The 14,298-nt window shown below is 45.6% G+C and overlaps 1 protein-coding gene across 1 annotated transcript in view; it reads right to left on the bottom strand.

Annotated features, from left to right (window-relative positions):
* The window catches only part of LOC126355424 (cytochrome P450 4d2-like), a 78,453-nt gene that overhangs the window by 56,445 nt on the left and 7,710 nt on the right, over window positions 1-14,298 (bottom strand). Inside the window, exon 2 of the mRNA XM_050005728.1 lies at window positions 5,073-5,274. Within this exon, the coding sequence (XP_049861685.1) occupies window positions 5,073-5,274 (202 nt within the window). The remainder of the gene's footprint in view (window positions 1-5,072; window positions 5,275-14,298) is intronic.

The raw sequence follows: 14,298 nt of genomic DNA on the forward strand, positions 1-14,298 counted from the left end.
TGGTCGGAAAGCAGTAATTCGTAAAATATAATTGGGAGACATGTTTTCCTTATAATATCAACAGTTACACTGCAAGGAATTGATTGTTACAGTTGAGTTTGGCAACTCTCCTTTAAGAGGAGAGCACACCAAAATCCAAGACTGATAATACATGACTGACTCTACTCAATTTATTTATTTGTATGCTTCCGTTATCAGAGAATCTTTTGATTTATAATTGCAAAATATTTCAGGTTAAGTTGTAGAGAACGCCTTCCCTTGCGCACCTTTTATGATATGGCCAACAATCATTTTAAATATAATTCTCTTCATGTGTCAATTACTCACTACACAGAGTAACTTTACGCAAGATAGCCAATCGTTCAACGCCAGTCATGTACCTTATGCGCTCTGGAATTTAAATAAGTATAACAATGAAAAAAATGTATGTAATTAATCGGCCACTAAATACTGCTCTGGTCTTTCAATGATGATTCTAAAATACGGTATAGACCGTCTGCTAATATTAACGCTGAAGTAAATATCAGAATTCATCACTTCTAATGTGCAACCAGTTGACCAGGTGCGTCATTGAATCCTGCTGACACAACATCGGCAACACTCTCAATTGCAAAGCCATTCGCCGAATACACTTAACCATCGTAGTGAGACAGTGTAATGACTCGTGAACAAGGTCCTATCGTCGTTCTAAAGGTCATCGCAGTTGCAAATGATGCTTGCACACACATTCAAAGTCACTTCTTACACGTACCCAATACTTGTGTCTAATTAATGTAGAGTGACAAGTCGCTACTCGGGTGCTGTTTCAGACAGTCGAAAAAGTGTCCGAAAAGCGATAGTACTTCGAAATTACCGACTTAAATCGGAAACTAACATTTTTGCAGTTTGTTAGTTTACGTGTCCTACAAGTACGGCAGCGCACTAGCTATGTTTCGGGCAGAAATGCCCCCACCCCTCTCCTCCACAGAATATATATTTCCGTGCTTGTGAGTCACATTAGATGAGATGTACTCGCTTTTCAAAATGAATGAAAGCCTGCAAAATGGAAAAGAGGAATATAGCTCATTAGGTACTGTCCCGTATATTTATCGCGATGTTCTCAGTTTTCCCGCGCAAATGCCACATCCATATACCTTCCGTCTACGTTACTATCGCACCTTCCCGCTCTTGGCAACTCACTGCCAACTTCATGTCCAGGGGTCAGCCTGTCTAGTGTCATTTCAAGTTATTATTGTTGTTGTTATTATTAGCAAAACGTTAATTGTTGCATTTGATGCAAGTGATAAAAAACACAGAAGAGGAGATATTGAGACACTAATACGTACCGTACATGGTACATTACAGTATGTCACTGAGAGGGTTCTGAGAGCAATATGTGCGTCTAACAGGCAATTGTGGCATGATCAGTGGCGAGTCCCCTAAGCTGTTACATTCAAAACAGAGTATCTGGATGAGTGTTGAGTGGCTGCAAAATTGCCGTAAGTGGCCAGGGCAAGTAACAGAGCGGGCCTTGGGCAGGTTACCTCTGTGATTGCAGCGAGCTGGGGAGTGGCCTGGATGGCTGCGTGCTAAGGAAAGTGAAAGAATATGGCCAGAAACCGACCGTGTTTGAAATTGAAACTTCCAATACTCACTGATAACACAAAACCGCCGTCTACACTACTGGCCATTAAAATTGCTACACCAAGAAGAAATGCAGAATATAAATGGGTATTCATTGGACACGCAATTTGGGTGCATAGAACCTGAGAAATCAGTACCCAGAACAACCACCACTCGCCGTAATAACGGCCGTGATACGCCTGGACATTGAGTCAAACAGAGCTTGGATGGTGTGTACAGGCACAGCTGCCCATGCAGCTTCAACATGATACCACAGTTCATCAAGAGTAGTGACTGGCGTATTGTGACGTGCCAGTTGCTCGGCCACCATTCACCAGACGTTTTCAGTTGGTGAGAGGTCTGGAGAATGTGCTGGCCAGAGCAGCTGTCGAAAATTTTTGTATCCAGAAAGGCCCGTACAGGACCTGCAACATGCGGTCGTGCATTATTCTGCTGAAATGTAGGGTTTCGCAGGGATCGAATGAAGGGTAGAGCCACGGCTCGTAACGCATCTGAAATGTAACGTCCAATGTTAACAGTGCCGTCAATGCGAACAAGAGGTGACCGAGACGTGTAACCAATGGCACCACATACCATCAATCCGGGCGATGACGAATACACGCCCAATGTGCGTTCACCGTGATTTCCCCAAACACGGATGCGAACATCATTATGCTGTAAACAAAACCTGGATTCATCCGAAAAAACGACGTTTTGCCATTCTTCCACCCAGGTTCGTCTTTGGGTACACCATCGCAGGCGCTCCTGTCTGTGATGTAGCGTCAAGGGTAACCCCAGCCATGATCTCCGAGCTGATAGTCCATGCTACTGCAAACGTCGTCGAACTGTTCGAGCAGATGGTTGTTATCTTGCAAACGTCTCCATCTGTTGACTCAGGGACTGACACGTGGCTGCACGATCCGTTACAGGCATGTGGATATGATGCCTGTCATCTCGACTGCTAGTGATACGAGGCCGTTGGGATCCAGCACGGCGTTCCGTATTACCCTCCTTAACCCACCGATTCCATATTCTCAATAGTCACTGGATCTCGACCAACGCGAGCAGCAATGTCGCGATACTATAAACCGCAATCACGATAGGCTACAATCCGACCTATATAAAAGTCGGAAACGTGATAGTACGCATTTCTCCTCCTTATACGCGGCGTCACAACAACGTTTCACCAGGCAACGCCGATCAACTGCTGTTTGTTTACAGTCTGTAACCGCGCGACTGCTACGGTCTCAGGTTCGAATAATGCCTCGGCCATGAATGTGTGTGATGTCCTTAGGTTAGTTAGGTTTAAGTAGTTCTAAGTTCAAGGGGACTGATGACCAAAGAAGTTAAGTCCCATAGTGCTCAGAGCCATTTGAACCAGTTTTGCTGTTTGTGTATGAGAAATCGGTTGAATCTTTCCTCATGGCAGCACGTTGTAGGTGTCGCCACCGGCGCCAAACTTATGTGAATGCTCTGAAAATCTAATCATTTGCATATCACAGCATCTTCTTCCTGTCGGTCACATTTCGCGTCTGTAGCACGACATATTCGTGGTGTAGCAATTTTAATGGCCAGTAGTGTACAGATGCTACGCAAATTCTAAAGACTGCGTTGAACTCTAGATAATGAGAAGAGTTCACTAAAATTATTACCATGTGTATAAAGTCATCATTATCGACGTTATTAACATTTTTAATCGAAAATTGTTTCTAGAATCTACAACATATGTGCAGAGACACGATATATGTGTATGACACCCAGATGGAGATTAATGATGTTTTCGTTATTGTTAAGAAATACGTTAAATACTACACTCCTGGAAATGGAAAAAAGAACACATTGACACCGGTGTGTCAGACCCACCATACTTGCTCCGGACACTGCGAGAGGGCTGTACAAGCAATGATCACACGCACGGCACAGCGGACACACCAGGAACCGCGGTGTTGGCCGTCGAATGGCGATAGCTGCACAGCATTTGTGCACCGCCGCCGTCAGTGTCAGCCAGTTTGCCGTGGCATATGGAGCTCCATCGCTGTCTTTAACACTGGTAGCATGCCGCGACAGCGTGGACGTGAACCGTATGTGTAGTTGACGGACTTTGAGCGAGGGCGTATAGTGGGCATGCGGGAGGCCGGGTGGACGTACCGCCGAATTGCTCAACACGTGGGGCGTGAGGTCTCTACAGTACATCGATGTTGTCGCCAGTGGTCGGCGGAAGGTGCACGTGCCCGTCGACCTGGGACCGGACCGCAGCGACGCACGAATGCACGCCAAGACCGTAGGATCCTACGCAGTGCCGTAGGGGACCGCACCGCCACTTCCCAGCAAATTAGGGACACTGTTGCTCCTGGGGTATCGGCGAGGACCATTCGCAACCGTCTCCATGAAGCTGGGCTACGGTCCCGCACACCGTTAGGCCGTCTTCCGCTCACGCCCCAACATCGTGCAGCCCGCCTCTAGTGGTGTCGCGACAGGCGTGAATGGAGGGACGAATGGAGACGTGTCGTCTTCAGCGATGAGAGTCGCTTCTGCCTTGGTGCCAATGATGGTCGTATGCGTGTTTGGCGCCGTGCAGGTGAGCGCCACAATCAGGACTGCATACGACCGAGGCACACAGGGCCAACACCCGGCATCATGGTGTGGGGAGCGATCTCCTACACTGGCCGTACACCTCTGGTGATAGTCGAGGGGACACTGAATAGTGCACGGTACGTCCAAACCGTCATCGAACCCATCGTTCTACCATTCCTAGACCGGCAAGGGAACTTGCTGTTCCAACAGGACAATGCACGTCCTCATGTATCCCGTGGCAGCCAACGTGCTCTAGAAGGTGTAAGTCAACTACCCTGGCCAGCAAGATCTCCGGATCTGTCCCCCATTGAGCATGTTTGGGACTGGATGAAGCGTCGTTTCACGCGGTCTGCACGTCCAGCACGAACGCTGGTCCAACTGAGGCGCCAGGTGGAAATGGCATGGCAAGCCGTTCCACAGGACTACATCCAGCATCTCTACGATCGTCTCCATGGGAGAATAGCAGCCTGCATTGCTGCGAAAGGTGGATATACACTGTACTAGTGCCGACATTGTGCATGCTCTGTTGCCTGTGTCTACGTGCCTGTGGTTCTGTCAGTGTGATCATGTGATGTATCTGACCCCAGGAATGTGTCAATAAAGTTTCCTCTTCCTGGGACAATGAATTCACAGTGTTCTTATTTCAATTTCCAGGAGTGTAGTTGCCGTGTTAATGCACCTGAATCGCTGGCTAACAATACTTTTTCCCTGTCTGTTTCGCATTGAAACACCAAGACTATTGACGAGGTATCCTCTATATGGTCTCTTCAACTTTTTTCAGTTTTTGTCTGTGGGATAAAAATAGGCAGTACATGAATATCTGAAGGGCACAAACACAAAATATTGGAGTGTAAAGTACGGAAGTTTGACACAAAGCATTGCCACTGTTCACTGACCTCAGAATGGAAGCAAGGCTCGATAAGTTTCCGTTGACTCTTCCACGTCTCACCGCTGTTGGTTATGAGGCCATTGTCCAGAAAGGGACAAAGGGGCCGCATTAAGTAGGAGCCCCGGTCTCGCAACTTCGTGCCTGCCAGTAGCTTCTGCGCGTCTTCCAACTGTGTCACCACCACAATGAGCACTGGGCCTATATAAAACCTGCACATAAGACAGTATCTTCCCTTGATTCAGGGTACCTCTACTATGAACAGAACACAAGCACATATTATCTCTAGCAACATCAGCACATTTTCAATAACACACATTGCTAATGGGGGATACATTGTGCAAACCTTTATCAGTCTAAAAAATCGTTTATTGCTGTTGACTTGTGTTAACAACATACTTTATAGAGAGATAATCATGTGTAAATAGGCTTCCGAGTCTGAAAATATTTTTAGCACACTATTCGCAATTTAAATGTGTTTTCAATAACGTATGCTACCGAGCTGATGGTGCGTTATGCCTACCACAAAAAGTTTAAAAAATGAAAATTTCGTTAGATGTTGTTGACTTTTAATAACAAACTTTTTAAAGCGTAACTGTTGTATAGTAAGTAATGTTCTGAACCGGAAAGTTGGATATGACTTTCACTGTGGAGAGTGACACGCAATAGTTTAATTGAAAAAATTATTACTTGTATCGAATCAGGTAGAAGAATTAATCAGAAACAATGAATGGCCTTTTTTAATTTTAAAATAATAAGTGACTATCTGGATTACACTATATTCAACAGCAGGGCATAAAGTGACCCCTCCCTGCCCCTTTTGGTATTGCGAGGGTTAAATGTCCATCACCTTAGCGTCACATTACTGATGGCATAACGGTAGGCATTTCTAGTACTCTGGTAGTCTGATTACTAAATGTAATAATACTTAAATGTATCATGTTGGTAAGTTTGTGTAAGCCTATTGTACAAAGTGTAAGACTTACTCGTAAAGATGTTTTTCAGATACCAACAAAAGACATTAATTTGATGTTTCTAATATCTGAGACAAATCGAGAAGCGAAAGAGAGAGAGACAGACAGACAGAGTTGAAGTCAGAGATATCAAATCGAGAGATGAAGGCATTTGATAAAGGAGAAACGTCAGTCACGTTGATATCCTATGGTTTTTAGTAGACTATAAACAGCAGAACAATTGTAACTCCAGTAAATGTTTCACTGTAGGAAGGAATGAGAGAAACACGAAATAGTGTCTTTTTTGCTGTGGAAATCTGCACTGTGTTGAAAATACAAATCGTGTGCAAATAATTATACCTTTCGGCAAGGACGTAGCTGCGAGGGCGGGAGGAGGGGAGTCCTTGGGGTTCGAACACACCAGAATGTATACAGTCTTGCATTTGACACGTATGCAAGATTCCGTACTTCTTACTGTGAAGGTGTTGAAGTGGAGTGATGCCTACTCAGTCCACAGAAATTCAAGGAGCAGGCACCAATCATCGTAAGGTACAGTTCTAAGCAGAATGAGGTAGTTAAATCAGCTCCAATAGATGTACGAATCGAATTCTTCAAATTTCCCAGAATACACTGTTGCCTACGTTCTACTTCTACATGACCATGTGATTAACTATTGCCCACTTACTGGTGCTGTGCAGCGAGCTATATAAGTGACCAAGTGCTATGGCATACTCAGTGCATTTCATAATGACAACTTGCAGTGTGAACGAAGCTGCCGACATTCAAGGTTTCTATGATGACGAGTGTAGATAATTCATACTTAAAGATTTTGCACTCATAGCATACATACAAGATGCTGATATAATAGAGACATTCTTATCAAGATTATCACCGCCTTTCAAGGATATGAATTGTACTAAAACACGCAGGAGTGCGAAGTGGCTAACACGTATCTTTCATGGTCTCCACTGGGACGCTCCCGGTATACCTTATAAAGAAACGATCACGTCATTTCGAATATTTGATCATCCTGAGACCATGATCTACGGCGACGAGAAGGTCACATGGATGTAGTGAATATTCAAGTTTGCATCTATTCAAGACCTGGATTTCTGTGGGTTCCCTGCTATCCAACATCACAAGAAGAAGACGTGTGAAAATAATGTTATGTATTACTCTTAAGTTGGATTAATGAAATGAATTTATTACCTCGCATTCTTTGTTCCTCTATATTTCCACCTAGCTCCTACTTAGATAGTATGCAGCTTTGCCCACATCCTACGTCTCTGACTGTTCAACCACAGGAGATTTAATTTCAGCATTTTTTGCTATATTTCTTTGGAAGCAGACACGATCACTCGTCGCCTGTTCCAAAAATCTATATGTGAAGCACGATAGGCGAAATCCCGTCCAATCATTACATGTATTTTGTTTTCCTCCATCTTAAACGTCACCTCCCTCATGCTTTAAACTAATATCTTGTCCGTATTGCACAGCTGTGATGTACATTTGTAACGGTAGGGATTTGTGAAATAACAACAAAGACATATGGTAACGAATAAAAACTTTCTATTCAGACATAGATATTCACAGTAGTAATACAGCTTTACATTCACAAATATTGTTGCTTTTACAATACACGAAGTAATTCACAATTCTTGTTACTGTTTGAAAATTTGTAAACACAGTTCTTGGGTTTAAAAATAATAGTTGTGATTGAAAGAATTTTCAATTTACATCGCAGTACTGTTTACAGCTATTGCAAAGGTATAGTTTCTCTTACACTAATACTATCACTAGCAAAATTCCACCCAAACAGAAGACTTAATTGTTGCTTTGAACTGAGTGTCTGTGAACATTCCAGTCATGAACAGTCCAATTCGGGTGTTGACGGGCCCAGGCGAGGCGCAAACGTTTGTGTCGTGCAGTCAACAAGGATACACGAGTGGGTCTTCGGCTCTGAAAGCCATATCAATGGTTTCGTTGAATGGTTCGCTCGCTGACACTTGTTGATGGACCAGCTTTGAAATCTGCTGCAGTTTGTGGAAAGGTTGGCGTTGCCGACCGCAGCGCCGTATTCTGCTTGTATTTGAATACGCATGCCAACACCAGATTCTTTGGAAAGATTAAAAAAATGAGCTAAAATCACCAAAAAGTGCACTGCATGTGCATGTGCGTGTGTGATTGTGTGAGTGCATGAGTAAATACAATAGTTTTTAAGTTTTACCTGCCTGTCCAGCCATACTTGCTTTAAGTGTGACTTCCACTAAGTTCATTTTATTGCAGTTTTTGGGGATGAACATTTTAGAGCTTTCCGCTCCATTGTATTATTAAATTATTTCAGCTGCCTGAGTACGCGAGGATTTCAACCCCGTCATCAAAAATTACTCTTTTATCGTCATGATGGGAAAATCCAGCTTTAGAGTGCAGCTCAGTGAACACCTCCAACCCTCGCGATTGAATACTTGTTTGCTGTACCAAGTGCGGAGGTTGTGGCAGAGCACCGCGAACACCACCGTACAGGCATTGCAAGCAGTCTTCGATCGTGAGGATACGTGATGCCGCACGCCGCACAACCTTAGCCCACCTCTAGGTGGCTCCATCTATTGTACGAAATGCACACATTTTGGATCTTGGACCCACAATCTCCACAATCGGCAATCGACATTCCATTTCAGAAATTTTTGGAGAATCCAATACTTCGAGATCCACAGTGTCAAAGAAATATTCAAATGTGTGTGAAATCTTACAGGACTGAACTGCTAAGGTCATCAGTACCTATCCTTACACACTACTTAACCTAAATTATCCTAAGGACAAACACACACACCCATGCCCGAGGGAGGACTCGAACCTCCGCCGGGACCAGCCGCACAGTCCATGACTGCAGCGCCGTAGACCCCTCGGCTAAGGTCATCAATTTAGGGATAGTGCTTCCTCGAGGAACTTGTTACTGTCGGCGTAACGGCAAGTCGCTTGTCATTTCATGCAAACTAACAGGATAAGTGAGGTCTGCCTCCACCACATACTTTACATACCAAATATTTTTCACCTCACACTTCGTCCGCCCCGATTGCTGAATGGGCAGTCTGCGGAGCAGCTCGGACTTGTTTACGACCCAGCTGCGAACGTTCTCGGAAGAAGCGGTGTTTACAACATCGTTACTCGCGTGTGTTACTGTTTGAATCGAACGGAATGGCACACAATTTTCGAAAAACGACGATACAGCTCACATTCTATAACGGGTAAGCAAGACCGAAGGCTTTCGAAATCGAACGTTTCTTGAGGGACGAAGTGCATCTTAAGTATACCGAAATTATTGGAATTCACTTATCAGTCGTGAGCAGCACTCTTTATGTAAAGATGGTTGAATTACTGAAGCCACCAAACAAGGATTCCAATTCCGACACTTCAATGGTCATATTGGCAAAGTTTTAGTAGCTCATTCGGGCCTTGGCGTGCGTACGATTCGAATCCTCGAGCTGCCTTTCGAGTTACCCGAATCATTGGTCACTTAATCACTCCAGTCATACAACAGAGTTATTAGTCATACGACCGAGCGTTGGGCAAGTTTTAGCTCGTATCCAGTGCTCAATGGCGTCTGACAGTCCGAATTGCCCTTACGAAACATGTGCCATCGAACATAAACATCGGCGGCTGTAGAGATATTGTCATCTATGATGGACAGCCCCGTAGATTCTCCGGGTGTGGTGGTGCAGAACATCTTCGATCTGCGTGTATGCAGAGGAGACTCGTGCAACTTCCCAGTGGAGACTTCCAGAATCTGGCTGCACCAACGTCACTGCCGGTGACTTACATGACGGCGCCTCGCGGGGAGGTTACGCCTAGGTCGGAGCGTACTACCGAACCAGCGCCGCCATTGATCGAGGCGCCTTTGGACTCCACTGAAGAAGGAATGGCTCCGACCACTCTCCAACTCCAGACACTGCAGGTGGTGGATACAGCATCACGCAAGGCATGGAAGCTGAAGTGGAACAGCCTCAGGGCATTTTCGCGGTGGCAAGACAGCAGGAGATACAAGATACGCCAACACCAGTGGCCGAGGGTCGGACCCGCAAACAACGCTCGCCGAAGCGCCGCAAGAAGCGCCGACTAAACTCTGCGGAGACGCTCCCTTCTTTTCTTGGGAGCCCTCATGAGTCTATTACTATGGAGCCGTCTGACTTGGACCCACAAGCTTCGGATGTCGCTGACCATACGAATTCCGGCAGTGAAAAGATGTCATGTCGTTCAGACGACGCATCCGCTCAGGGGCCCGACACCTATTCTGCGGCGAAGTCTAAAGCTGCGTAAGATCCACAGATTCCACATATCAGTGCCGCACAGGGCAGTTTGGAACACCCCAATAATAAATAACAGATGGGATGCGCAGGACGAAGAAATCACCTATGCGGACCCCACCGGGCGACCCTCTGCGGATGTGCAAAGGGAATAGGGATAAAGTAAATGTTCGTCAGTTCATTGTCATGAGAAGATGACAGTTACTCGAACCCAGGCATTCAAAATAGGGACAGTAACATAAATACCATTAAATCGCCCGTGAAACAGCAATTGTTTAGGGACATGATATACGCGTCGGATGTGGCTGTAGTGATGGTGCAGGAAATTTACATTCCTGAGTTCCAGGAAGTACATGGATGCATCTCCTACTCCTCGCCTCACTCTAACAACGACAGTGGAACGGCGATATTGGTCCGGGAGGGGATTCCGGTTCGTGACCTGGCTTATGTGCCTTCGGCACGAGGACTGCTAATGTAATTCGTATCCTCAATGTTTATGCCCCTTCCGGCAGAGACAACAGACGGGCACGTGCGAGATACTATTCGGAAGTGATTGTGCCCTTATTTACCGGCAAATTAGATCATTTTATTATAGGTGGTGACTTCAATTGTGCTTTAGCCAAAAAAAATAGACTCCACATTATAATACCTGTCGTGAACTGCAAGTGCTATGCCGGGACCTGGAGTTATGCGATACCCGGGACAGGATTCATAGGAACTGTGAGGGATATCCTTTTTTTACCAGTCATTCGACCAGTAGACTTGATCGAATGTTTCGGATGGCCTACAGGATAAGGTGGTCGACGCGGAACGAGGGCCTGCGGAATTTACTGATAATCTGTCTTACATTTGTACCATACCACTCCCTCAGCAAAGTGTGCGGACAAGCCGCTGGACACGGAAGCTCAGTTCGTCACTTTTGGAGGACCCCGAATGACGTCAGAGAGTCTAGGTGGTATTGGCCACATGTCAACGCCGTCTACTAACATATGCCTTCGTGCTTCGATGGTGGCTCGACTGTACTAAGCCAGCAATAAGAAGAGCTCTCATACAGTACGGCCTGGATAAGACGAGATGGCAAAGAGACACTCTTGATGATTATTGCACCATGCTTCGTGAACTGTCATTCCAGGTGCCGTCTGCAGAACATCATCGCAGAAGTTCATCGTGTTAAGGCATAAATCCTATCGCGATCACTTGACGACGACTGTGTGGCATCCCAATATGGGCTAGAGGTCTCCACACCAGCACTGGGGAACGTACCTCCCCTCGATGCACCATGTATCGCGGGAACATAAACGTTACTGCCGGGCATTGGTCTCAGTGCTCCACGATTTACATGGCCGTCAACTGACAACACAACAGAACATTGCAAATTAATTTTTAGAGCATTTCCGCCACCTATATGCCGGAACACCGACGGACAGACGACACAGACAGAGACGGATAAGGCAGCACTTATGGAGCCACTCACAGAAGACGATATAAAGGTGGCACTCAAAAAAGGAGCGCCCCATAAATCACCAGAGCCAGTTGGGATTACGTTAGAGTTTTATAGAGAATTAGTGGACATGATGATGCCATAGTGAGTGTCGATGTACAATGAGGCGATGGGTCCTGACATACGCCTACCGTCGGATTTTGTGAGGGGCTTTCTTCTTCCTATCCCAAAGATGGCGGGGAGTCGCAGTGTTAATCAATATCGCCTGTTCACTATGCTAAACACCGACTATAAAATCTTTGCGCGACTACTAATGCCTTGTCTCAAACTGGCGATATCTAGGACAATATCCCCTGATCAGGTTTGCCTAGGGGTGCGAAGCAACATCTCCTCGGCGTTAAGTGAATACCGTGACTCTATCGCGCTTGCGGAAACGTGTCGAAAGCGAGCAGCTATGATAGCTGTGGACTTCGATCGCGCGTTCTACAGGATGAACCATAACTTCTTAGCGTCGGTCACGAGCCGAATGGCGGTTCCACCTCTTTACATCTCCATCGTTATGAGGCTACTACGAGGGGCTACATGAAAGGTGAATGTAAACGGTCGGGAAGCAGGCTCGATTCCCATTAACAGCTCGGTTCGACAAAGGTGCCCACTCTGCATGATGCTGTTTGCGATAGTACTCGAGCTGCTGATACACGTTACGAGGCGCTCAGTTACGGGGATAGCGCTTAGTGAGAACTCTTTCGTTTGTCGCGCATATGCGGACGAACTGATCCTTCTTGTCAGATCAGGACATGAAGTGCGTCAGACTGTCGAACGCCTAGACTCTTACGGGACAGTGGCAGACAATGTCGTTCACATGACGAAATCCAAAATTATGCACATTGGACGAGGTCTGGAAGACATACCGGGACCGTTTCAGACGATGGAATCGCTGAGATGTCTGGGGATCACATTTACCCGTTCACTATGGCGGTCAGCGAGTTCTTGGAGGCTTCTGCAGAATGTTCGTCTGACAATAAGCAACAGCTGACTGAGAGCCTTCGGCATGACCCAACGCGTGGCATACATCAAATTCCACGTAGCGTCAAGACTCCCCCATTTAAGGCAGATCCTACCAATACCGAAGGGTACTGCGGACCGCCTCATGGTTGTCTTTGCTTATTATGTTATTTTTTTATTTTTATTTTTTTGTCATCAGTCTACTGACTGGTTTGATGCGGCTCGCCACGAATTCCTTTCCTGTGCTAACCGCTTCATCTCAGAGTAGCACTTGCAACCTACATCCTCAATTATTTGCTTGACGTATTCCAATCTCTGTCTTCCTCTACAGTTTTTGCCCTCTACAGCTCCCTCTAGTACCATGGAAGTCATTCCCTCATGTCTTAGCAGATGTCCTATCATCCTGTCCCTTCTCCTTATCAATGTTTTCCACATATTCCTTTCCTCTCCGATTCTGCGTAGAACCTCCTCATTCCTTACCTTATCAGTCCACCTAATTTTCAACATTCGTCTATAGCACCACATCTCAAATGCTTCGATTCTCTTCTGTTCCGGTTTTACCACAGTCCATGTTTCACTACCATACAATGCTGTACTCCAGACGTACATCCTCAGAAATTTCTTCCTCAGATTAAGGCCGGTATTTGATGTTAGTAGACTTCTCTTGTCCAGAAATGCCTTTGATGTCCTCCTTGCTCCGTCCGTCATTGGTTATTTTACTGCCTAGGTAGCAGAATTCCTTAACTTCATTGACTTCGTGAGCATCAATCCTGATGTTAAGTTTCTCGCTGTTCTCATTTCTATTACTTCTCATTACCTTCGTCTTTCTCCGATTTACTCTCAAACCATACTGTGTACTCATTATGTTAGTACAGGGATGTTATTTAAGATCAAATATGACACGTTAACCCTACAGGTCCGGAACGGTGGCCTCAACCTTACAAACATGCGAAACAAAGCTTTGGTGCTTTACGTGCGAGCGATGATACGAAATTGCCAACAACGAAAGCATACCATAACATCAGCTCTGATAGAAGTACTTGTTTCGCCTTCGTACGAACCCCCGATAGCAGTGGGAAACATTTGCCTTCTCTTGCACACATTGTCTCATTTCTTGTTGATTATAGTTATATTCGCCTGAAAGTACCTTCAACTAGAATACCCACGACTCGGGAGATCTATCGGTGCTTGATGGATCACCATGGCCACACCATAATGGAATTCAAATACCAAACGAGAACTTTAAAGCACATTTGGTGTGCAGTGCATAGTCCATTATTGACAACAGCAACGAGATCTATGTGGTATATTCTTATAAACCGTAAACTTGTGACCAGGAGTCATATATACATATAATTCATATGGTCGATTCTCATCTTTGCACAAACTGTGGACTGTTAACAACTGAAGAACATGGTTTAGTGTGTGGTGCAGCGAGGGACACCTCGATGCTGACGCGTCGAATACTGGCCTTACCGCTGTAGTCATGGACCGTGCGGCTGGTCCCGGCGCAGGTTCGAGTTCTCCCTAGAGCAT

The sequence above is a fragment of the Schistocerca gregaria genome, chromosome 3, assembly GCF_023897955.1.
Source record: "Schistocerca gregaria isolate iqSchGreg1 chromosome 3, iqSchGreg1.2, whole genome shotgun sequence".
Taxonomy (NCBI): domain Eukaryota; kingdom Metazoa; phylum Arthropoda; class Insecta; order Orthoptera; family Acrididae; genus Schistocerca; species Schistocerca gregaria.